Genomic DNA, 27,302 nt, shown 5'->3' with positions numbered 1-27,302 from the left:
TTGACTGTCCTTGCGATCTGTTTAGTTTGTGCCGTTTAATTTCTCTCTTGTGTAGGATTATGACGTCTGCACATTAAAAGTAAATTATGCAACACTCTTTGGGACAGTGTAAACTTCTGAAAGGCTCTGGGAATGTCTCGTTATGTTTTTGTCTCGAGCAGTAGGAACTAGCCTTATGATTGGCCACTCTGTTACTACCCGGAAACTGCAAGTAGGTGGGATTAAACAGTGAGTTGAGTGACAGTATTTCCTAGTTAGAGCTCAAGTGTGTAATTTTCCCCCCCCAGTGTTAAATTAGGCTACTTTACTCTCTCCCAATATAATATGCAGGTATATTTATCTGTAATCTTTTATTAGGTTACTTTCTCTTAAAAGTGTGTGTAAGTGTTTAACACAACATTAGTTCAACCAGCAGAGTTCAAAATCCCATTCATTTTACTGACCTATTGTGAACTATAATGTTGTTAATGGTGTATGCTTTTGTTGAAGAGCCACCAGTTTGCATTATTTCAACTTTTTAAATAATTAATTGTTTAAAAGCATAATTTTTGGTCAAAACAAGCGAATCATGCCTAAAGAACCGCCCACTCCCATGAAGAACTCTGAATTTATAGATTGAACATGAAAATATAGTTTTTATGTTGGTTGTCAGTTGTAATAGTTCTTGGGATTGTGGTTATTTTACTCATTTAAGGAGTTAAGCATGTAGTCTTTGTCTTTTTTCTTGTTTTTTAAAATTCTTTTTTGATTCAGATCAAAGTGTGTAATGTGATTCACCTCATATGCTGGTTGGTTCGTTTCATGGATAATATCTCCCAAATGAAACCCAATGGGAAAAATACTTTCGGAAACAAGGCTGCTGAAAAAGTGGATGGGCACATAGCAGACAATGGTTTGGAAACCTGTTTACTGTTGTTATCTAGCGGTGCAGAAAATTCACACTTCAGGGGTCACGGGTGGAGGACTGGAGGTTAAAGGTGAATAGACTTAATTACTTAAAACAGCTGATGGTAGGGGCAACCTTTTTGAGCCTTTCAAGCAGGTGGCAAGTGTGACCTAAAAGTTTCCTTTTCCTTTTTCTTAAATTAAAAGAAGTTCGGAGGTGGACTATGCGTGCACAGATATAAATACAGCAATGATGTAATTTACCTTCCTTTATTATTTTGGTCAGCTGGATCCCACAAACCTTTCACTAGGAAAACATGACCACAGTAATTGTCCAGAATGTCTGGAAAAACTAACAGTAACTTTATTGTTTAGCATTAGTTTTACCTAATTGGTGAAGGGTGTGTATTTATTTATTTATCTGCTTGTTAAGTTAGCATAGGAGACGATAATAAGTAGGCCATCCATAGGCTGTTGTGCACTATCCAAAGTAAACATTTATTTTCTTAGTGGATTCCAACACAACATTGGCTCAACCAACCCCGTTCACACCAAGAACGATAACAATAAAGATAACTTATGATAATTATATTAGCGTACACACCAGCGGCCTACATCGTTCTGTGTGTTCCGCCGCTTTAATTGCTCGAGCTCTTTAACCTGTTAAGCTGCAACCCCACTTTTGAAAAATCCCCAGAAATGACATACCCAAACTGAAACAGATACAGTTCATGAACCCTTTGCACTAAAAGCACAAGTATGATCTCGTTTGAAAGCTGACACCTGGTAGTTTATTGTAAATGTAGAATTAATTATTGTCATAATGATTTTTTTTTTTTAAATAGCTTCAAAATTTTGTAAAGTTATTAGAATTTTTTTTTTATGAAACATATTAATGAAAATAAAATTGAAGTTGGCACTGGAGCAATCTAGAAATGCACTACAGCTAAAGCCACATGTCTGACCATGTTATATTTAAAATATGAAGATAATAAGTCTAAAACTCTGTATTTAGTTAAATGTTTTTCAAGATCATGTCATGACTTTATTTTGATTAGGCTACTCTAAAAATGCTACTGATGTTTAGTCGTCTTCTAAGCATCCATTCAGACTTTTGTCTCTATTGTTTTGTGGTGCAAACGAGCCCTATTCAGTCTCAGTCTCCCCCTGCACACATTCACACCTCTCCAGCCTGGTTATGGCTCGAAATATGCATGTCTTTTGTCTGCATTATAGTTACTAACGACTGGCTATTCACAGCCTATTCATAGGGTTTCAATCCCTAATTTCTTTTATCAAAGTTCTCACTTCACATTTGAAGTGCACTAAATAGTGGTCAAATGCACTAAAACATATCAGTAAGCATTCTTATTTAGAACAAAATTCATAAAAGAATAACCCCTGGTGGCAGGTGCACCTGGGCTAGCTAGCATGTTAGCTTAGCACACCATCAATACACGACCATTTATGAGATTAAAACCATGTTTGTGCTCCAAACTTACTTCATAATGCAATCGAGTGTTTTAAATAATCTTCTGTGATATAATTTGGCTTCAGATAAAAAAAAAATCAGACAGAAAACATTATTTATAGTTTTATGCACGATGATAAAGTCTATATCGATTAGCATTACATTATAAATATAATCTATTATTATAAAAATACCTGGCATGGCTTGAAGAACACAGGCAAATCAAATATCATAGCAAACATGTTTATTGTCTTCAAAACATGCATATTACAGCGGGATCTCTGTAGCTTTGTGTGTAGCAGTGACGTCCTGGAATGTCACATGATTATGGCTCTTCTTCATGTCCCATATATGGATTATTTTTTGTGCATATAGCGCCCTCAGGCTATTGGTATGAATTGAAAACACTGCACATCTCAGTAAGAAGCGATCATGATGATTACATCGACGCATTTGGGTATAAATTCAATAAATATTATTCCTGTCTTTAGAAATATGACGTGAATCTATGACAATATATCAATATTTCTCCAAGTTTGCACATTTTTGAGCTAAAAGCCCTGAAGGACGCTGTTTTGTGTATCGCTGTCATGACGACAGCACAGGAGTTTTTTATGAATGAAAGCGGCTGACGTGCATAATTCATATTAAAGGTATCGACTCATTTTTTCATTTCATAACTCCTGACACAAATTAAGACATAACTGTCACTATAAGTTTCTCAGAATACAATAGTGGTCAAATACTGAAACTTGAGTATTATATCTTTTTAATGATGTATAGTTTGTCAAGGTATAACATTAAATCTGATAGTAACTTTGAACTATATAAATAAAAAAACGCTTCAGTGCGCCCACGCACTGGTGAAGCTTAACAGGTTAAAGCAGGATGAATTCTGATTGGCTGTCAATGTTTTTATCATTCATCATCTGGAAAAAAAATCGTTCTGAAAGTGATTCTAACGATATTCCAACGTTTCTCTGTACCGTTATCTTTATAGTTGTGGTATGAGCTCTGCAATTCTTTTATATTTAGAAACATTTTTAGAACTGTATCTTTCGTTATTATTGCTGCCCCCTAATAGTCGACTAATCGTTAGTCGACTAGAAGAGGCTTAGTAGACCAAAATTTGTATTAGTCGGTTAATCAAAGAAAAAGAAAAAAACTTGTGGTGAGCTCATGCAGTCCGTGGATAGAGTGTTAAGGGCGGGTCCTTGTGATAATTACAGTATGTTGGGCAGGAAATCCAAACGTTTGCATATCATCCATCAACCTTAAATATGGCTTATCAAGTAAGTAGTAGCAACTTTACATGGCCGCTCACTCTCACATTAACCTAGATAAATGTGCGCTAGCCTATTATTAGATGCACATCCAAGTTTTTGTGCGGAGTGTGGAAGCACGCTTACTGCAAGACATGGAGGCGGCGCACAATCACTTCCATTTAACTTAAACTACTCCGTCATTTTTGGTCTTGCATCAAGAGTAGCCTAATACATAATTCGAAACTGAGTGATTTTATTTGTGTGCACTCAGAATAACTAAAGGTTGTGCTTTTGTAAAATAAAGAAAACAAACAGGATGCGCTTTCTGCCGTCTTGGCCTCTCTGAACTTGAGCACGTCAAGAAATAAACCGAAACTCTGCGTGAACTTTCCTCACAGACATGAGAAATACATATATCGAAAGCTTGAAATGTCTATTTTTAAATGAACTGATTCAAATGGAAAACAAAAATTCTAAGATTATGTTATGAAATGTGCAAATACGTGCGTGCACTGCTGCGGAGATGACGAGTCCACATCGCCAACTTTATCACTGCAGCCGAAAACACAAAAAACACTAGTTCTTGGTGTGAACGGGCCTTAAGTTTGAGGCTGACCAATGGCAGGTGAGGGGAGTGTTCGTAAAACAGCAAATTTTGGTGACTTGGCTCAGAAATTACATAATTGAGCTTAATCATGTGAGGATATGGACGGGATCTGTGCATGGGATCTGGGACAGCTCTAAAACAATATGGTGGGTGGACTGTCTCAAATTGTTGTCATTGCAAAACACATGCAAAGACGCCCACCCTCCCCCAAAATACACACTGACAGCCATGAGAAAACACAACTTAAATACCCTGTTCCTTTAAGGGGAAACCGACAGACACGTGACAACTGGGAGCAGGTTTCCAGAGTGCCTTCTGTTGCTTGGGACAAGTGTTTGCAACTGGAATGTGGAGTTTTCCATGCATAACTATTGTTTTCCACAGGATCCTTCTGACATAACCTGAAATGCACGCTACCTTATTATCAGGGCCGTTTAAAGAGAGTTGTTATGATCTGACTCCACGATCCACGCTCGGTAATTTGCTACAGGCACCAGAGAGCTTTGGATCTGGAGCACGCTCAACTGGGAATTCACGAAATGAATGTCAGAATGACCTCGCCGTGCAGAGCTGCCTTAAGCACTTCCTAAGCTTGAGAGAGAGAGAGATGATGACCCGTCTTTGACATCACCAGATACTTCTGAAACATGCTCGAACAGGTCAGAGCTGGCTGTTGGCTTTGACTGGGCAGCATGCAATAGCATAATGTCAATATGTTGTGTAACATCTGTTGCACTTCTCATTTGGCCTATCGTCTGTTCACTGAGGGATGTAGGTTTTTTGAATATATTAATCTGGAACTCAAAGACCTCCTGATTTAATCAGTGTGGACTGATCTCTAGTGGTTCTTGCTTTTTTCTCACGTTGCCAAACCACGTCTTGATCTAATTAGCTGGACCAACTGTAACAGAAGGGCTCATTTCATACTGAATTATTTGCCTTTGAAATGCATCAATAGTTAGCAAGGTCAGTTTACCTAGTGAGTCTAATGATTTGTCATTATGAAATCTTCAGCAATAAGTCATCAATATGTCACTGGACAATTATTCACATTTTTCATTTTGACCTACATATATTAGATTCAATTGTCAATTGAAAAGTCAATTGCAGTTGTTTGCTCTTGAAATTTGGCCTAGCTTTAAAAAATAATTGATAAAACATCACTAAACTATTGCACACCATTTATGCTACGAACATAATTTATCTTGTGAAATATGACTTCTGCCTGCTGAATGACCCCCCCCCCCACACACACACACACACACCGCAAAATATCTTACATTGATTGATCCTTAAATCTCCTTCAGTTTAAGATTACGTTTACATGTGCAATTATAACCCACTTTTTTAAGACTTGGAACTGGGCTGTTTGGATGTTTGCACAGATGTGTAACTTGTCTTCGGGGAATGTAAGAATGTAGTTTTAAATAACTTTTTTGTAAAGGCTCAGTGTTTTGTCATCGCGGTCTCCATAGGAATATACATCGTATCCAAACCAGCCATTATATGATAAGTCTCTTTTATGTTCATTTTGTTGGGACTTTTGTTAATCAAGGGGACTTTTTGAACATTTGTTTGACAAATGAGAGCGCATTTAGGGCCTATTTTATAGTCGGCATGATGGCCACTGGCATTGCTTCCAGCTCTTACATGTTCTTTGATTATGCAAAAACATCTACATCTACATAAAGAAAAAAAAATCTAGGTGTTCCCATTGAGTTGTCCTTGTTTAATCTTGACTACTAAGAATCAAGTAGAGGATTATAAACGGAAAGCAAGACCCCTTCAGGAATGCTTTGTGTTTCTATCCACTTGTTTGACTGCCAAGGCTTTAGACGAGCAAACAAAGGCCACATAAGCGATTTTACACAGGAAAAATAAAGAGATTGACTGTTAGACTCTTACAAAGATGATTATACAACCCCATCTTTTAAAAAAAGGCATTGCTGTTTGTAAACAGCATTTGTTAATGGTAGTGAGCTCAGCGGTATGAATCCTCCCCCCGTAAAGCTGCCGGTTGAATAGCAAAGCTGTGCTTTTCCTTGGCTCGAAGTCTCCGTCTTGTTGTCAGCCTGAAGGTTTGTCATAACATTTCAGCGCCATGTATGTAGCGGTGAGGGGGAGGGGGATTCGTAGTGTACCAGCATCCATTGTTCGGCTCCGCTAATTTGAGAAAAGATGCAGAGAGTGGCGAAAGTTTTCCGGGGCCCTTGCCAGCACTGTAAAGGGAAAACCAGCGACATTAGAAATGCCCCCTTGTGTTTAGTGGAATGTATCGGTTCCCCATGGTGCTGAGGCAAAAGCCCCGGTGTGTAAGACCAATTGAGAGCTTTATCTGGTGCGATCGGGCCCTTTTGTGCGTGAGCTGACATCCTGCCTTCCCCAGCCTGCATTCATATTCCCATGGAGTCTTAGGAGTGCACCGCTGCTGTGTTATTGCCTCTTTGTTTGCCAAAGGAAGATATTCCTCAACATTCTCATCTGTTTTAGCTGTTATAATGTGCGTATGTTGCGAGTACGTAACTGAAATGACTGAAAGGGCTGACACTTGTTGTCAGGTTTACCAAGCATGGATATTTCCTGCAGCTCAACTGGTAGAACATGGGGCTAACTAACAAAATCAACATCACAGGCTTCAATGCACTGCAAGTCACTTTGGATAAAGCAGATAAAATAAATTGTAAAATGCAAAAATAAAATATTTAATTTGCTATATGTTATATGGCTTAAAGGTACATAATGTAACTTTTTTTTTGTTAATTTACAAAATGTATATAATGAGCGGGTACATCATGAATCCGTCTTCTTATCCTCTTATCCTGAATCACTACAGCACGCCTATAAGTTTTTATATTCTGATTATTTTAGACCGAGCGGGATGTATCTCCGGCTAGTGCGGCTACAATGTTCTTCTGCAAGACGTATAAGTTTTGTTTATTAACCGCTAGAGCGCCAAAAGTTACATACTAGTGTAACTTTAAGGAAACTTCGAGAGTAATTATTTACTTATTTATCTATTTCATAGTGTTTATAATGATTTTTTTTTAAATATATATATTTATGCAATAGTATTTATTTATTATATGGAGCTTGCCGATCTGATTAGCCATCCATTTTCTGTTGTATGGAAAACAGTAGCCTGAACATCCTGCTAAACGGCTCCTTTAGTGTTTCTCGGATGATAACATTTTTTGAGCAGTGCAAGTATAGAAATTAAGAAATTTTCCTCTTTGTATGAAATCTCTTTTTTTATTTCAGTTTCTATGTCAAAAGTATATAATTATTGTAGCTTTACCAAATGTTGCCCAGGGTTTCTGTATATGAGCTTAATTTATCTACAAGATTCTAAATATAGATGAGATTATTGACTGGTTAGGATTGTTTCTGTTACAGTGGGTTTGACGGACAGGGAGGGCAAACGGGTCGGGTTGTGGATGCGTCTGCCTGTTGACAGTGGGAGATATGAGGCCCTCTGTAATCCCACAATAACACTGCAGTTTCCTGCACGCATGGCCAACCTCAGGCTGAAAAACAGATGGACTGAAGTTCCTCTCTTTGTCTGATGATTGGGGCTTTGCCACATGTGTGCTTTTTTTCCCTTTTGAGAATAAATGAATCACCATTTTTATAACGGTCCAAAACGCACAACAATTATCTGTTAGATCAAATCTAAATGGTGCAGATAAACGGATGTAATCACTACTGTGAAACTAGATAATCGGATTAGCTTTGATGTATATGAATATCGTTGTGACCTATATTAGACTGTCTTGCTCTACTAATGTACAACTACCGCTTGTAGATGTCAGGTGACCTTTTTTGATGGAAAAGTTGGAAGTATTGCATTTGTACGAGTTGTGGTGTAATCAGCGGAGTGCACATGCTCTTTATCATGTCACTGTTTATGGAGATATGGTTGTTTAAGCCATGGTGTGTTGCATGCTGATGGACCCTGCCCTTTGTAACCCACAGAACCCTGTTTGAAAAAGCCAGAAATTTTTTTATTTTGTAAGAAATTGAAATATAGATGAAGATGCCAACTACTCTCTTATTGTGAAAGAGACAAGGAAAATTATTCCTTCTTGATTATAAAAATATGTAATAGGCTGTCAGTCGATTTAAAATTGTAATATCAATGTTATAACACAATATGCACATTATTTGAATTTTATATATATAATTAAATAATAATAAAATACATTTATTATTTATTTTAATATTTTTTAAGCCCAGTTTTTGGGAGAGAGTTAGTGTAAAAAACAAAATACTTCATGAACACTACTAAATACAATTCAGGTCAGTGTGCCGAGGGACAAAATTAACATTTTTAGTAGCATCATTATCATAAGGGTGGGATTACATGCAGACTAACATTAATGAAAGCTCATTGTGGCACTCTATTTTGTTGCTGTTTGTCTATGGAAATGAGAGCAGGGTCCACTTGGCCGCAGGATGTGATTCTGGCGAGAGGCGGTGCGTGTTTGGCTGGTTTGTGTGTTCTCAGGAGCCGGCCCCTATGTGAGCAGGAAAGGGATCAAGATCTCTCACAGGAGATTCTGTAACTCATAATAGCTGTGTAGCCTTGTAATGCCTCTAACTTTGTGGCCTTATTTTTAGTATGAAATATATGGTTACTTGAAGTCAAAACTATTACATACAGTTTGTTATGTTATTTTGGCTCCCATGTAAACAGGTTACCACTTTCCTGCTGCGTGCATAAGCATTTTCTCACTGAAAGTACAAATCGTGCTTAATTTACACTATATGCCAACAAACGTTCTATGGTCATACGTGGCAGTGAACAGGTTGAAGTTTTATTCAAAAGGGCATTTCCATTTGGATTGGATTGCCTTTGAACTGTGGGTTGCGACAGGCATTGATATGTTAAGTGTGCTAAGGCTTTTCTTTCCCCGTCTCTTTTGCTCCATCAGTATTTATTCACCGACTATGTTCAGGCCTCTGGGATCAGAGATTTCATCCTACTGGAGCGCTTCAGATTGCAGCATTCCACTCGGAATAAGAAACTTGTGATGTCGGAAGGGAGGTTAGCTGCTTTCGTTCGGAGTAAAATCAAAACAGATTTGTATCCTGCACTAGAGTAGATCAGAATGCTTCACCTCAACATGCCAGCAAATCATGGGCCGCTCAACCTTGACGCTGTGCCATATGTGACTGTTGATATGCTAAATGCGTTTGTGGCATTTTGTAGTCTTTTATGTGTTTCTTTAAGATTTGTTTTTTGTAAATTGTTTGATGGAGACCAAAATGTGTGTGGTTAGTTTGAAAATGGCCTTTAGAAAAAAGTAACCTTCCAAGTTCAGGTCATTTACGCTGCAGTAAACAATATAAGTGGACATCAGAATGGTAATGAAGTCAGTTTGTGGTATTAGATTAAAAGTGAAGGTATGTCGGGTCCCGTGATATTGTTTTCTGCTAGAGAGTATTGCTACAGACATGCACATCTGAAACCATTTTAACTGCAGAAAAACATGCGCCATGTCAGGTTCCGTGATGTCATTTCCTGTCCTTAAGCTTACAAAAGGGAAAATCAAATGCAAGACTTTTATATATAAAGAAGTTTAGTATTATACTATTATAGTATTTATTAATGTTTTGAATTTGCTTTTATTTTTGGATTTTCAATTTTGATTTGAGGTTTAGTCATTTTGTTATAGTAAAGTCTATATCAATAAAGTTTTAATGCTTCACATTAAATAAATTTTATTTCAGTTAGTTGCCAGGGCAACATTTTCATTTGTTTTTAAGATTACATTTTTTATAGTTTTAGTTTACAATAACAACACTGATGCAAAACCACATCAATGATGTCTCTGTAACAAAAGCATTTTTTCTTTCTTCAAATAGGCCTTATGATCATTCATTGTTTGTAATGTATATTGTATTTGTAATGGGGGACATAAGTAGGGGTGGGCGATATACCGGTTTGGATCTCAGTTACGCTCACATGACGTTGCTGTGCTTCGCGGTCACTAAAGCGTATAATTTGCATGCATTTTTAAGCATTGCGGTTTAAAAACAAGTGATTTTAAATTGTTGGAGCACAGTAAGCAACGAAAGACAGCTCGTTTCGCTATATGCGTGCGCTGCCAGAGAGAGATGGTTTCTGAGCGCTGACTGAGAGTCTCACATGAAGCCGCTGCTCATAGAGCACATTAGTACTGAACTGAGTGTGTTTTTTGCCACCTAATTGGGCTTGAATGGTCAAATGTGTGGTCAAAGTGAACATGTCTTTGCAAGTAAACACAGTAATTTATGTCTTAAGTGAACGTAAACAGTTGAAAAAGAAAACGCACAGGTATATTGGATCCGTGCAGTTGGTCTTAAAGTGACAGTAGCCTAATAAACTGTTAATCAAATGACAAAAGAGAAAATCTCTCACTGCTCATGACTGAACCACTTTTGTAAATTAATAAAAAATTATGTATATTTAATTTACACAGTGAAGACTATGCAGAGTTTTTTTTTTTTTTACACATTTCATTCATTTATACGATTTATGTAGTATTTCATACTTCCAGTGCTTGAAGTTTTTCAGGTTGGTCTATTTCATTTGTGTCTTTGATCTATAGTAGTTTGTTTTTCCTATATGCTTGTAATAAGTTCCTTTGTTCCCATTTCTTTGATCACTGTTTACTTGTCTTCAGTAAGCTTGAGTTTTTTTTTAAACTTAGGCTAATATTAGTTTTTTTGTGATATTGAACATGGTGATAAGAATTAGGAAATTTCAACGGTATAACATTTTTTGACATCATAACCTTATTTAAAGCAAAAATAACAATATTGTGATATATATTGTTATCGTGTAATAAAATTACTTCTATTGTGATATAATATTTTGGTCATATCGTCCACCCCTTGGTATAGGTAAATCAAGTCTATTGTGTACGTTTTGTAGCCAAAGGGGCATAAGTGCAATCCACTTGACTCCAAATCCTTGATATGCTCAGGCTGCATCTAGCTCTTTGTACTCCAATACTGCTGACAGAAAGCGTTATTATGTTCAGTTTAGGCTTTAAACTCCAGGTCTTTGCGTGTCTCTGTGAAATGGCACACACGTATGTCGCTGTCCTGAGCACTATTGTACAACTGTTTCCCTTATTTAGAGGGCATGGCATGCAGCGTTTAAGGTCAGGATCCATTTCGGCAATGTATACCAGAGGTCAGCTGGACTCTGACCCAGCAGTGATGGTCAACACTTCCACAGCGGTCCAAGTAAACAGGATAACTGGACAATGTAGGATACATGTATCCGTTATTGGTTGTCTCCATGCTCCAAACTATTTTATTTTATTTTATTTTTCAAAATGTTTAATTTTCAAATTAATTATCATAAATAAATTTCAAATTAATTTTTTTTAGTAAATATTATGTTAAAAAATTATATAAGTTTTATTGCAGCAATGTTGTGTATGTTTGATTTACTATTTTTACATTAAATTGAATCTCATATATTGACTTTATAAAAGCCATGCTTTTCTTTAAGATATCACTCAATCACTAATAATTGCCTATATTTTGGTCATTGTTCTTGGTTTTATTTTATCTTTTAATTATCTTTTTTATCTTTATTCTTTATAACTCTACTTTTTTAATTATTAAATGGGTCCCAATCTGAAACACAGCTGTTATTAGTTAACACTATGAGAGATGGTTTGGACGAGATTGCTAACTTTAAAGCTAAGCAGTCTCCGGGTTGTGCTTTACTGAAGATGACTGGTAGTGCTAGATCCACCCCCCACCCCACCCACTCACTCATCCGCTCTCATATCTAAACACACATATATTACCAGGCAGCTGCTACTCGCTTTCAAATCAACAAATGCACACTTATGCTGGCACAGCGCATAATGTTTGTAACGTGTACGTTGGCAACGAAAATGCAAGTGTGTAATAATGTTTATTCAACATTCCTCTACTAAATATGGCTACAGATGACTAGCTTTTTATAAGACATAATGCAAACAGACATATCTGGAGTTGATCATTACAATACATGCATCTAGATCAGTCCTACATAATTAAGTATAGGTGTTTGCTCTAGTAGGTTCTTGTGTATGATCTCTGATGTGATATAATGCTTCACCGATAGCAGATGCCGTGTCACAGCAGTGTGGTGTTTCTGTTCTGGCATATATCTAGATGTTCTCAGGGTTTTTTTACATTATTCAATACATATTTGATATTTCCTATATATTTGCTCTAATGGCATGAAGATTTTTTTATAAAACGGATAGTTCCAGTCCTTGATTCTGATTGGTTGAGCCGCGTTCGAAGCCGTTGTAAATTACTCTACAAACATACACCTGTAAACGCATTACATTAGTATTACTGCGCAACTGCCGTTTGTGATTATTTGTTGCTGCATGTGTTGCTTAGCAACCTCTTTGGAACTACATTGCTTGGCGGAGGAATAAATGTTTTATAACGTTTTATTACATGGCTTGGTTGAATTCCAGTGTACAGTGGTGGTCAAAATTGATGGCACCCCTGATAAATATGATAAAAAATGGCTGTAAAAAATAAATCTACAAAAATCGAACCTTTCATTGAAGTAAAAGAATTGAAAGTAGGGGTAAATCACATTATAAAATAAATGTTTTTCTCCAAAACACGCTGGCCATAATTGTTGGCACCCTGTTATTAAATACTTTTTGCAACCTCCTTTTGCCAAGATAACTGCTCTGAGTTTTCTCCTATAATGCCTGATGAGTTTGGAGAACACCTGACAAGAGATCAGAGACCATTCCTCCATGCAGAATCTCTCCAGATCCTTCAGATTCACAAGTTCATGTTGGTGCTTCTTCGCTTCAGTTCACTCCACTCATCAGGTCAGGGAACTGTGACGGTCATGGCAGAAGGTTCATTTTGTGCTCAGTTACCCTTTTTTGTGTTGATTTTGATGTTTGTTTTGGATCGTTGTCCTGAAGGAAGATCCAACCACGGCCCATTATAAGATTTCTAGCAGAGGCCGTCAGGTTTTGATTTTTTATCTGTTTGTATTTGCTAGAATCCATAATACCATGTATCTGAACATGATGTCCAGGACCTCCAGCAAATAAATAGGCCCACAACATATAAGATCCAGCAGTGTATTTAACCGTAGGCATGGGGTACTCTTCATCCCTGTTTGCACCAAACACATCTGCTGGGTTTGCTGCCAAAAAGCCCCTTTTTTTTTTTGTTTCATCTGACCACAGAATCCTGTGCCGTTTGAAGATCCAGTCGTGTCTGACAATTGAATATGCTGGAGTTTATTTTTGGAGGAGCGAGGAGGATTTTTCTTGAAACCCTCCCAAACAACATGTGGGGATGTAGGGGTTGTTTGAAAAAATGTTTTAGGCTTTCTGACCCCCAAGACTCAACTAATCTCTGCAATTCTCCATCTGTGATCCTTGGAGAGTTTTTGGCCACTCAAACTTTCCTCCTCACCATCCATTAAGACAATATAGACACGCGTCCTCTTCCTGGCAGATTCGTAACATCTTTAGTTGATTATAACTTCTTAATTATTGCCCTGATGGTCAAAATGGGGATTTTCAATTCTTTAGATATTTTCTTACAGCCACTTTCTATTTTATGAAGCTCAACAATCTTTTGCTGCACATCAGAACTATATTCTTTGGTTTTACTCGGTGTGATGGATGAGCAAGGGAATTTGGCCTTTGTGTTTCCTCATATTTAAACTCCTGTGAAACAAGAAGTCATAGCTGGACAATTTCATGTTCCTAGTCACCCTGGTGTGCTAAAAAATGTAAATATTAATGGGAATATACTTCAGAGATATTTTTCTCATAAAAAATTCTAGGGGTGCCAACAATTATGGCCAGCGTGTTTTGGAGAAAAACATTTATTTCATAATGTGATTTACCCCCACTTTCAATTCTTTTACTTCAATGAAAGGTTAGATTTTTGCGAATTTTTTGAATGAAAGATCAAAAGGATAAACAATGCAGATTTATTTTTTACAGCCATTTTTTATCATATTTATCAGGGGTGCCATCAATTTTGACCACCACTGTAGAATGCGGTCTGTTATTTCTTGATAACAGACCGCTGCGAAGTATAACACACCGTTGCCATGAAAAACAGAGCGTTGCTATGGACGCGGAATGGACTATTTTCTTTAGCGGAAACAATACAATCGTTTTTAAATCAATAAACTCCTTTTTAAATCAATAATTTGTGTCAAATTATTTATTTATTTTGTAGGTAGCCATGTAATAAGCGGGATAATGTATAGCGAGGCGGTTGTTATAGCGAATAACAACCCCGACAGGCTGAACGGGACCCCGACGCGAAGCAGAGGGGTCTTGAATCAGCCTGAAGGGGTTGTTATTCGTTGTTATTCAACCGCCTCGCTATACATTATCCCTTACATAACAACGCCCCTTAGCTGTTCTAAATCCACTGTAAAACACGGCTTCGCGGGGCTTATTGCTTAATTTAACCATGCCATTGTTCATATATATATATATTTCAAATGCTTAATGTAAGTTAAGTTAAAATTGTTTTTATAATAATTTGTTTAATTGTTTTTCTCTATATGTAAACAGGGCATTTTTTCTAAGAATTTATTTATCTACGCTCCAAGTAGAAGTCATGATCCCTTAATCACGGTAGTGAACGCAGCATAAGCTCGTTGTTTTGGTTCAGGAGGTACTGTGAAATGCGGCTGCTGTTTGTTTGTGGTGCGGTCTGTCTACAACTCTGCATAGCTTCATGGAACACAAGAAATGATTCTCCATGCTCCCTCCCAATCATTCTTTCACAATTTGAGCCTGATGAATCTTGACATTGTCATCCTGGAAAATGGCCTTGATGTGTCTTCCTACATGGTTGTTTATAAAAATGAAAAGCTACACACTCCATCAATGAGGATTAGAAGAACGGTTGCCAAACATATAACATGCTAGAAACATAATAATCACTGCAATAATGATCCAAATCATAGACTCTTTAGCATTTGCCTATTTAAATACAAACAGCAACCTTTTTTTGGCCAGGCAGTGTATATGTACATTTTTTTTGGTATATTTAGCACATTCCTGATTGCTATCAGGATGCGAAGTTTCAACCAGTATAACAAAAAGAGTGAATGAAAAACATTGCATACCCTACCTTAAAACTCGGATATCCATAACATGGATATCCATGAACAATTTTAAATCATTGAAACGAACAGTTTGAACTAAAAAGATAGAAGACAAGGACAAAATTTGTCTATTGACAGCCTTTAGAAAATGCAATGGCCAAGGAGCAATTAATACTTAAAATCATTAAGATATTGACAATGTTACTTCATTTCATATCACCAGCCAAATCACCATGAATATATATTACATTTTTGCCCTGCTTTAGTCTAGAGTACAGCAGATGTCCAGGAGAGATGAGGACTATCTCATGTTCCTGCTGGTCAAATGAGAGGTGGTTAATTAGGGAATAAAATAGAGCTCTAGTGGAGAGAGCTAGGAAAAGGGAAGGGAGATTTTTGTCATTTTTATGTGTATGTGTTCAAATGTCGTTTTGATGAAACTGTCTTGCTGTTGCAGTGGGGTCCATTTCACCCAGTCTCTTTTTAAAATCTAACCAGAATCGAGAAAAATGGTTAAACATTCATGCATGTGACTCCAGAGGTTAGCTGCACACAGCATAACTTCAGTTCAGAACAGAGCAGACTTACACAGAGTTTCATTGAGCCAGGCAGCTGGGGAAGGGTGTGAGGTTACACTAGGATAGGATGTTGTTTTAGGGGTACTGGCAATGGCCATAGATGGCTTCCTTTCAGGTTTGACGTCTGCCTTTTTAACCCCGTTTGACCTGATGCAAATCATGACCCATATTCGCTTGATGGTTGAATGGAATCTTAAACCTCAAGGTGCGTCTTGTCTGTTTCTCCATCTGTGAACCCATGTACTTCCTCTTAGAGACGTGCAGACTAAAAACTGCCACACTTCCTGTCTTTCATCTGCCCAACTGTGTGCTTGTGTATGCATTAGAGAGAGAGAGAGAGAGAGAAAGAGAATCTGCCAGCCTTTTCACGTCTGTCAGAATGCAACAGTTCTGAAAGTAAAAATTACATTTGTTTTGTTAATAGGTCAAGATTTTTTTTCTACTTCATATCATTTTCTTCAAGTGAGTTCTGTTGTTAGTTATTGATAGTATATGCTTCTGGAAACCCATAAAGGTGCAGTCACATTTACCTTTGTTTTGGTATCCAGTCATTTCTATGGAGCCCCTAAACTTACCCTTTGCAAAAATAAAAGATATACGGACTCTCGCGTGCGCACGAGAAACTTTCACATATGCACGCGAAACTTAACTTGTGCTCACCAGAAAATTTCACGTGCTCATGAGCACGCAATAGATTCTTGTGAGTATGCAAAATTTTGGCGCAATACGGCTGTGTGCATTGTTCTGTTTGCCAAGTTTAAGGGTCCATAAAAATAAGTCTGATACAGTAAAAAGTGCTCAAAATTTGGCTTTGGCCATATTTCAAGGCTTTATGTCCACTTTAAGTCCACTTTTTAAAAATGATGAAAATTGGTATTTTGTTAGGGCAGTATATTTATATCATCCAATATAAAAATGATTGGGACAGTAAAATGTACTAAGATTTTGCATTTCACAAAAACTCACTTTATTAAACCACTTTGTCAGATTTAACGCGTCCTTACTAGTGGTGGAGAAATGCTTATTTTTTTCATTCAACTACCTAGCAACACCTTAGCAACCACCCTAACAACACTATCAATGCATTGGTGAGTTTTGCATTCAACCACCACTTACTTTTTCTTCAGAAAATTAAAAAATCTGGCTAAAGTTTTTAATTTGTGCTTGGAGCTCGGGTGGTCACTTTTAGAGCTCAATTACTCCTTAATATGAGGTTTAAATAAAATAGTTAGCGCATTTAGCTTGTGTGAGGGCCTTGTAGATGTTGAACCACAAGCTCCAATTGTTTTGTTTTTTTCCAAACAACACTAGTAGATTTGAGACCCTGTTAGTTGACTGAGGTGTCTGAGTGGTTTACAAAATAGAAATGCTTCGGACAGAATGTCTTGGTATAAACATGAATATTTTAGACCACAAAGCTCTCACACAGACGCTCTTACATTAACTGTACTGTACGGTAGAATGGTGATGTATTGTCTTTAATCATCTGTAAGTAATGTTGCGCTAACAAGCAGACGTGCTTTCCACCCTGTTGGCAGTGGGTAAATATTTTGCCTGTGCCCCAAGGCCAGCCGTTAGCATTAGGTGTCAGAGAACAAGATTCCCTCCTTTCTTTGTTTGTCTATAATGATGAATGAATGCGTCTCAGGAAAAAAAACATGCTGCTACGCTGTTGTGCCTTGGCAGTTGATGTCTGCCTGCTGTTTTCATCCTTGGCAATCCAGAATGAACAGGAGGGATTTGCTCCTGCAGGGAGGGGGCAAACCTGGCTATTGTGTTTGTGTCTTTTGCACAAGAGACAGATTTAATTGTAATTGTACCCTGTGACTCATGCTGTGATTCAGCACGGTGGCCGCCGACTTCACTAATAAAAAGTCCGAGAACACACTTTACCTGTATGTCAACCTGCGTACCTGGGTTTCAATTTTGATCTGATTTAGGTTCCTGTCAGTCTGCGATTTTCATTCTTGTGAATTGCATAAAGAAATGGACCTACAAGAGAAAAAAATTATTTAAAAAAATAAATTTTAATTAGTTTCAAATTCTATTTATTATACTATATATATATATATATATATATATATATATATATATATATATATATTATAATTATACACTCACCAGCCATTTTATTAGGTACACATTGCTATTAATGGATTTTGCCTTAATTCTTCATGGCATAGATTTAACAATGTGCTGGAAACATTCTTCAGAGATTTTGGTCCATATATTGACATGATAGCATCATGCAGTTGCTGCAGATTTGTCGACTGAACATCCATAAACATCCCAAATGTGCTCTATTGGATTGAGATCTGGTGACTGTGGAGGCCATTTGAGTACAGCGAACTCATTGTCATGTTCAAGAAACCAGTTTGAGATGATTTGAGCTTTGTGACATGTCGCTGAAAGTAGCCTTTAGAAGATCTGTACACTGTGGTCACACAGGGATAGACATGGTCAGAAACAATACTCAGGTAGGCTGTGGTGTTTTAATGATGCTCAATTGGTACTAAGGGTGCCAAGAAAATATCCCAGAAACCATTACACCACCACCATTGATAAAAGGCAGGATGGATCCATGCTTTCATGTTGTTTACACCAAATTCTGACCCTACCATTTGAATGTCGCAGCAGAAATTGAGACTCATTAGACCAGACAACATTTTTCCAATCTTCTATTGTCCAATTTTGGTGAGTCCGTGTGAATTGTAGCCTCAGTTCCCTGTTCTTAGCTGACAGTAGTGGCACCTGGTGTGTTTTTCTGCTTCTTTAGCCCGTCTGCTTCAAGGATCGACGTGTTGTGCGTTCAGAGATGGTCTTCTGCATACCTCGGTTGTAATGAGTGGTTATTTTTTATATCTGTCCATTCTCCTCTGACCTCTGGCATCAACAAGGCATTTTCGCCCACAGAACTGCTGCTCAGTGGATATTTTCTCTTTTTCGGACCATTCTCTGTAAACCCTAGTAGATCAGTAGTTTCTGAAATACTCAAACCAGACCAGCTGGCACCAACAACCATGCTACGTTTAAAGTTACTTAAATCACCTTTCTTCCCCATTCTGATGCTCATTTTGAACTTCATATATAAACAGTGAAACATTTACAGTGACACAATAAATGACCAAAGTGCTGAAAAAAATGACCAAAATAGCTCTTACTGCATATATAGAAAGTGTTTTAGCATAAATTCCATGCTGGGATTGTCCCTTATTTGTCTGTCCAGGCTAGGGCGCTCTTTTCTCATAACAGACTTCTTAAAGAAGGTGAAACTCCAATGGTTTTCTCCCACATGTGTTATGACCATTTACAAAAATGCTCTATTTTTTTTGTTCTCTTTTTTTTTTAACCCAAAGGGCAAAGCAGAACAAGACTCTTCTCTATAAGATCATATAACCATAAACATGCTTGTCTGGACCTGTTCGTTCACACAGGTTTATAAACACTCGTAATCGTTTGTGCATGAGACGGCATTGTGCAACCAACCACAACAGCTGGTAGGAATCCATGTCTAAGCACGTGTTGTTTCATCATACATGTACGCTAATCCGATTGGCGCTCTCTCTTGTTCCTTAAATGTATCAGATATTTCTGAGTGAGGTTATTGATCAGTCTTTTGAGTGTGTGAGTAGATTATACATGTGCATAAAGGAACATTGGCCCAAGGGTCTCCTGTAGATTATGGCTTAATCCATAGAAATCCATTGAAGGGGGAGGGAGTGGTGAGATGGAGGAAAACAGGTGGGTGTCAAGGCAGTGTCTTGTGAGAAGAGAACACGTTTGGGTTGCTTTGTCAGCAGCTGGCTGGAGTTGAACAGACATTTAAGTTACAATCCGTTTTAACACACTAGAACCATTTTTTTTTTTTGCGTCATTTGAATATGTGGAGGTGCACACAAAATTTGATTGTGAAATTTGTGGTGAATAATGACATCTGTATTTGTTCCTTAATCAAAGCTGCTTAAAAAGACTTGTATTATTACACATGAATTCTGTGGTTATGGATTTTTTCTCCCCCTCTTTGGAGCTTTATGGAGTCAAAATTGCCATGCGTTTTGTTGCTGTAGGGAAAAGGGCAGCTTGGACAATCTGCTGAATATCTCCTTTTGGGTTCCACATTGACAAAAAAATTATTATTGGAATGACTTGACGATGAGTCGATACTGACAGCACTATTTCCTTAATGTGTACATGATTCATGGAAATTAATAGCAATCTATTTTAAATCTGTGTCACCGATGCTTCAGAGGAGAAACACGTGCCTTCAGTTCTGCCGAAGATTTGATGGAGGACTATTTAATTATCTTTGTCTACAAATGAAGAGAGATTTCGAGTCAACCGCGCTGGTGAATGTCTTTTAAAGCATGTAGGTGGAGAGGAAAATTACCTGTAATTTTCTTCCCATGCTAGTTTGAATCCATCTCTTCTTGTGTTGTCTTTAAGATGAGGGGAAACCGGCATCAAAACTGCCTCAAAGGCATGAGGAATAGAGAAAAACCCCTGCAGCCTCCAGGCTTCAGTATTTAGTGTGTATGTGTATGCCTGTACATGCATGAGCAATTGCTTTTGTGTCCATCCAAAAGAGGCTTAATATACAGGCAAAAAGTAGTCCCACATGTCATTGGGCACAGCCAGACAGCTCAGCGTGGTTCTTCTCCACTGGAGGACTCATGATCACAGCGATGGGCACAGATTCTTTAACAGGTCTTCTGAAGCTACACATTCATACACACACTCGCCCCTTTCTCTTTTATCTCAGGAGACAGCAGCATTCCTTCCTGAACGGATTGTGATTTCATGTGTTAAAGAAAAAGCCATGTGAAAAATGGAGCTTGTTCCCCATGAGTCATCAGTCCGATCTTCAGGATGGTGTTTGCTCCGAGTCTCTGTGTTCATTGGGAATAAGCATCTAATGTTGGTGCTACATTCTTCAGAATTGAATCAGTGAGTGAAAACATTGTGCAGTATCACACTCTTCCTGGGTGTTTCCTCTATTCTCTCAGCCTCTGCAGATATACTTCACTGCCTAAAATAAACCCATGATGTTTAACCCCTTGGTGACCACAGCTGCTTACGGCTACAACTGATGAAGAAGCCAGCTGGTGTCCTAAAACAGTAAATACTATCCGTCTCTGTCACGCTCACCCTGTCTCAATCACTGTGAATGACTAGGAGTGTCATTAAAAAAATGGATTTAATTGTTTATTTATTGAAAAAAAAAATGACTGTACATTACATGCAAATAATAAAATATGTACATAAATTACTTTTCAAATATACAAAAAATACATATTTTAAATTTAATAGCAACAAAAATTCAACTTTTAGATATTTTTTATTTATTTATAGTTAAATATTTGTGATGTAGTAAAAAAAGTCATTGGAGTGTTAAACAATTTAATTTTTTTATTTATTATTTTAGTGTTGCGTTTTACTGTTTTTAAACTTAAGTAGATAGTTCTCCCCAAAATGAAAATTGTCATTATTTCCTCATTCGGTCATTATTTACTCGTGGTCCAAACCTGGATGGCCTTTGGTGGAGACATTTTGAGAAATGTTTGGTTACCAACATCCTTTAAAATATCTTCTTTTCAGCAGAAGAAATAAAGTCATACATATTTGGAATGACATGAGGGCAAGTAAATGATGACGACAGAATTTTCGTTTTTCATGGGAACTATCACTTTACTTCAATTTGATTATATGTCTTTAAATATCAATTTAAACATGTATATTTAAATTACATTTTTTGTTTTTAATTGATAATTTGTTCTTCTATCATTTTAAAAGTTTTTTTTTTTAAAGTGACTCTGCTAATTTTCCTTATTATAGCACCATCCATCCATTGACCGTTTTGTTGTACAAAATTCATTGGCTCCACAATGTTGGATTTTTTTGGGATAAATCTCTGCGTAATTACAGTCATTCGGTTCATGCAGCTTGAGACTTCCGCATCAAAAAGCCACAATGAGTGAAAATCGGAAAGAGAGCACCTTCCACGCCTCTCCTGGGAGCCACACAGTCTTTCGCACCAGATGTTTTAAGGCGACCACTTGAAGTTGACAGCTCTGTTTCCCAGTAGAGCAGAGAATCATAATTTGAGACAGGCACCCTTGAGACAAGCACTAAACTGGTTAAACTCTCACACAAGTCACAAGACACATCACGGTTCTAACAGAGCGTAAACATGTTTGCCTTCATGAGCCAGTCTGGGCAGTGTGAGTGTATGGTTTGAGTCACAGTGCAGCCTACACAACAGCTGACAGTTGACACGCATGATAGCATCGTGAAATTACGAACAATGACAATGGCAAAGTCTGCTTGAGAACTGTGTTTTGGGTGCGTGTTGTGTTCAAGCCGAGATGGCAGACTGTGTGTACGTTTTTGAGAGCGTCGGGTCTCCGTCATGGTCTTGGTGTGGGGGTGAGCATGTATTGTCTTGCTAAGCGAGGGTCTGACTGCTTCTCTCTGTGCCGTCAATATGAGAAGTGACAGTCTGACAACCGTAGCTAATGACGGGAGTGTGGTATTGAGTTGCCCTGATGCCCTGCGCATCAGAGTCGTGTGGGTCAGACCCACGGATTGTGTTTTTGCTATCCGATCTGCTGAGCTGAACCTCTTGATAATTATTGATGGTCAGAGAATAAAGGCTAAGTGAGAAACGTGGTTTGTGAGATCGATCTGTTGGTGTGAATGTGCTCTTTTTGTACGTTGAAAGGTCATTTTAGTGCCTCTTTCCAGTTGTATTTTCTTTTAACTTGAGGTTAATTTAATTTGGATGATGAGTCTGATTAAACTTCATTCAACATTTTCCCATGTGCTATTTTTATTAAGTATTTTCTATACATTAATTGTGAATGATATTGCTTGACTGTGTTTGTGAAATGCTTACAGTTAGTATCAAAGCTCTTGAATTTGCCTTAACAGATTTTCTTTAGCATTGAGAGTAAACATGAAGTCACAATCCTGAGTGGACTCAACGAATTTGTAGTGAAGTTTTATGGACCACAAGGAAGTAAGTCTGGTTTTAAATTGTTTACATATATGTTCTTTATGAAAACATTTCCAGGTCAAATTTCACCCCAAAATCAAATGGAAAAAAGCCCATTTTAATATATATATATATTTAATATATATTTAAAATATATATATATATATATATATATATATATATATATATATATATATATATATATAAGATTTTTCATGATTTTTTTTTTTTTACTCAAAAATCAAAGGCTTCTAATTGATTCTGAATCATTACAGTAATTTCTTTCTTATTTCTTTTTGGAGCGAAATATGACCCAGACATGTCTTTGACCGGTCTTGTTCGATTTCTTTACCTAGTGAAGCAATGATGCCACTTTTTTGCATATTTAAACACGCCTATCTTACACAACTTTGGGTTTGGGACATGCCGTCATTGCTTACTCAGAAAACATCTCGTGGCCCTTTTTAATTATCATATCATCTTCTGTTAAACGATCTTTCCTCCCTCTCTCCACTTGAGAGGTCGGAGCAGGTCTTATCCGTGACCTCTGCGGCTAGGCTTTACCTTTTGGAGTTTGAGCCTGTGGCCACAAGGGTCAGATTGCAGAAGGCTATTCTTGGAGTGAGCACACGTTGCACCATACCCCATATCAAACGAGGCCAACAGCACAGCTTCCCTGTCCACATGTACACACCCACACGTGTGTCATTACACATACAAAATTCATAATTATCTAATTAAGAATTACAGTTACACCCACACACCGTCACTTTTGAATACAAAGACCTCTACGCTTAGTCATTTAGAATGTGCATTACTGTTCGTCTTTTTAAAGCCTGTGTTACATGCTTGAGGAGATGTGAAATGTTTCTTGAATTGTCATGTGTCTCTCTCTGTTTTTTCTGACAGCACCGTATGAAGGGGGCGTATGGAAGGTGCGAGTAGATCTTCCAGACAAATACCCCTTCAAATCTCCCTCTATAGGTACAGTATTACTATACATGTATCTCAGAAGAGCCATTATCAGCTGAGTGTTCTTCAAAAGCCACACACACATTGGTGTGGTTGTGAAATTATGGGCAGAGTACATTCGAAACATTCGGTAGAAAAAGCTCATGACATCCCTGTGATGTCATATTTAATTGTCTGTAAAGATGGTGTGGTAGGAGAAAGGTTAGGAACAGCCAGTGTTGTGCAGTCAAATGTTGTTATTTGTATCTAATACCATTTTAAGGCCATTAGGATTTTTTTAGATTTATGACAATTTTCATGACTATTAAGCACACAAATAATTTTTATTTGAATAATATTTATTTACTGAATATATAATACAGTTATTTGAATCGAGGAAATAGTCATAAATAATGTAAAGCAAAATACTTATTTATGCTATTTAATTCGTTTTAAAAAGTCTAAGGAAACATATGCAATCAAATGCTGTTATTTCTATCTATGATCTCGTTTCATCTTTCTTCTTCAATCTCTCTGCAGGATTTATGAATAAGATTTTTCATCCGAACATCGATGAAGCGTAAGTCTCTCTGAATTGCCTTCTGGTTTGCTCTGAGCAAAAAGTTATTTTCTTAAAATAATAGTTCACCCAAAAATTTGCATCTGTTATCATTTACTCACCCTCATGTCATTCTAAAACTTTTTGTTACTGCTGTGAAACATAAGATATTTTGAAGAATGTTCGCACTGCTTTTTTCCATATATTCAAAACATCATCAGGAGATCAGGTGCCGAAAAGCTAAAAAAAAAGGACCAAAAGTGTTATAAAAGTACACACTCTAGTTTTGTGAAGAATGTATTTTCTTAAATCCTCCTTTTTAGCCCTCAGATATTTATTTTAACTCTACAAGTCATGCAATGTTTGACATCAACGATAGCAAACTCTTTCTTTTCAGCAGTATTTTAGTATTTTTTTAATTAGCATTTATTTCAATATTTTCAGTTTTCATTTGATTTTGTTTCAGTAATTTTGTTAGTGCTTTTGACATTTTTATTATTATTTAAAAATAATTCTATATAGCTTTATTTTATTTTTATTTCAGTTTTAGTTTGAATAATTTTCGGAAAAAATTATTTCATAGCCTAGGCATTCCATCTAATATTTATATATATATGTGGAATGGAGAAGTGGAAGTAAACAATGTGATGGGGTGTCACTGTCATTTTCCTTTTATCATAGTAACGCTGCTTTGAAACAGTCTGTATTGTATAAAGCACTATATAAATAAAGGTGACTTGACTAGATCACAGTATAATGATATTAATTTAAGTCATCACCCCTACTCTAATGCCAAGACTGTTATTCTTTGTCCAGGTCAGGGACCGTGTGTTTAGATGTGATCAACCAGACATGGACCGCTCTTTATGGTATGTATATGCGATCTCGATTATGTGTCTGCTTTCATGTATATTGAGAATAAATGCTCAGGAAAAAGCCATAGCTTGCATCGATGCTGCCTGAGGAGTAGAATAAAGTCTCAGTCCCTTAGACAGGACTGTGGTGCACAGTAATCCTCTTAACCTCTCTGAATGAGCTAATACCTGCAAGGTCAGAAAACAGCATCACCTAACAACCACACTTAAATGGCCCATTCCCACCAGCATTCATTCACAGCACCATTGTCTGTCTTTTTGCAGCTGTCTCTCCGTTTTTGTCTTTATAACAATAGATCAAGTCATACATTTAGGACAGTTGTAATTTTCATTCAATACAAGTGTAAGTTGTTTGCATCCTAGTGTTGAAGATATTATTCTGAAATACTTGATTCTGATGTTCTGCATTCTGTGTTCTCATATAGAGTGGTCATGTTTCATGATTCAATTCCACAGCACAACAAACATAATATTTAACACACTGCTTTATTCCAAAAGTTCAGTGTTAATATAAATATTAACTAGTTTAATTAAAAAAGTGGCATGTAGACTTCCAATATTTCTCAATTAACTGCTTCACTGATTCGCTAATTTGTACTGTAGATACTATAGAAAGTATGTTATTCATATATTTTATTTATTTACTTATTTATTTATTTATTTATTTATTTATTCTTTATTCTTCTGCCCCCCCCCCCCCCCCCACTTAATTTTCCACCTAAATTTTTTCATTTACTCAAACTACAATCTATTATTTATTTTATGGATACTATAGAAAGTCTGATATCATTTTATTTATTTATTTATTAAATCTGTTTGTAAAGCATCACTTTGCGGTCCTCTTTTTTCCGCAAAATAATTCAAACTCTAATTTAATTTAATTGAATTAAATTTTCCATGTAATAACCGCCTCTTGATCACCAGAACTTTATTTTGTGATTAATGGCCAGCTGACTGTCCATTATCCCGTATTTGGTTTATATATCTACTCAGCTGCTTTATGTCATTGTCCACTTTGTGTTTGTATAATAGTGACAGCTAGAATGTACAGTACTGTCTATGAGAGAAAAGAGAAGGAGAGAAAGAGAGAGAGAGATCTATGTCTACAGCCCCCACACTGAAAGGGAGATTAGGCCATAATCATGTCACTCACCACAAATCCTCCATTTTGTGCTGCATGTAGGGCTCATAACATAAGACTTTTGCTCTGCTCCTGTATTAAAGGCTCTACTTCCTGTCTTTCTCTCTCCTCACAGATCTCACCAATATCTTCGAGTCGTTCTTGCCACAGTTACTGGCCTACCCGAACCCCATTGACCCTCTGAACGGGGATGCGGCAGCCATGTACTTGCACCGGCCAGAGGACTACAAACAGAAAATCAAAGGTGATTTGGAGAGTTGCTGTCGTTTGACTTGGTGTTCTCTTGGTTTAACCTCCATCTGGCCTCTGGTATATCTTTATATCTGTCACTGTTTCACATCACCACTTTACAGTGTCTTCTGCTCTGAAAAATGCTTGTGCGTAAGGTACATGTTATCATAATGAAACGTCAAATTGCAGACATCATTTTTGACCTGGCTGCCATACAAAGAAATGATTAACACATGCAAAACAAGAGAGAACCAACAAAATAATAATAACTGATTATGTTGTAGCCACTGTATGCTTTTTCATGTGAGCTTTTTGTTTCTCCATGCATTTTTTTTTTTTTTCAATAGTAAAATGAAACCTGTAGCTGTTGTTTGCCTTTTTTGCCAAACAATTTTGTCTGATAAATACATTAACCAAGTTAAGTGTTTTGTTCTTCCCTCATATTTAAGATATTTAAAAAATATTGTCCTCATATTATGATGATTTAATCGAATTTGTAGGTTCATTAAAACCAAATTTCTCCTCTGGACATCACTCTTGGCCAGTCGTATATCCTTTTTCTTGCAAAAGTTAAGTCTTCTTGAATTTAAAAAGCCAAATTACTGTCATTACCATTATGTATTTCTAAGCAATTT

The 27,302-nt window shown here is 37.0% G+C and overlaps 2 protein-coding genes across 2 annotated transcripts in view; one reads left to right on the top strand and one right to left on the bottom strand.

Moving 5' to 3' along the window:
* Positions 1-27,302, bottom strand: part of slc26a5 (solute carrier family 26 member 5) — a 202,049-nt gene that overhangs the window by 58,025 nt on the left and 116,722 nt on the right. The gene's annotated exons all lie outside the window — the stretch shown is intronic.
* ube2h (ubiquitin-conjugating enzyme E2H) overlaps positions 1-27,302 on the top strand; it is a 30,076-nt gene that overhangs the window by 1,608 nt on the left and 1,166 nt on the right. Inside the window, exons 2-6 of the mRNA XM_079868171.1 lie at positions 22,858-22,934; positions 23,820-23,894; positions 24,402-24,441; positions 25,237-25,289; positions 26,552-26,680. Of these exons, the coding sequence (XP_079724297.1) occupies positions 22,858-22,934; positions 23,820-23,894; positions 24,402-24,441; positions 25,237-25,289; positions 26,552-26,680 (374 nt within the window). The remainder of the gene's footprint in view (positions 1-22,857; positions 22,935-23,819; positions 23,895-24,401; positions 24,442-25,236; positions 25,290-26,551; positions 26,681-27,302) is intronic.

This window comes from Squalius cephalus (assembly GCF_949319135.1).
Source record: "Squalius cephalus genome assembly, chromosome: 4".
NCBI lineage: Eukaryota > Metazoa > Chordata > Actinopteri > Cypriniformes > Leuciscidae > Squalius > Squalius cephalus.
Note: the sequence above shows the minus strand (reverse complement) of the source record. Positions and strands in the feature narration are given on the sequence as shown.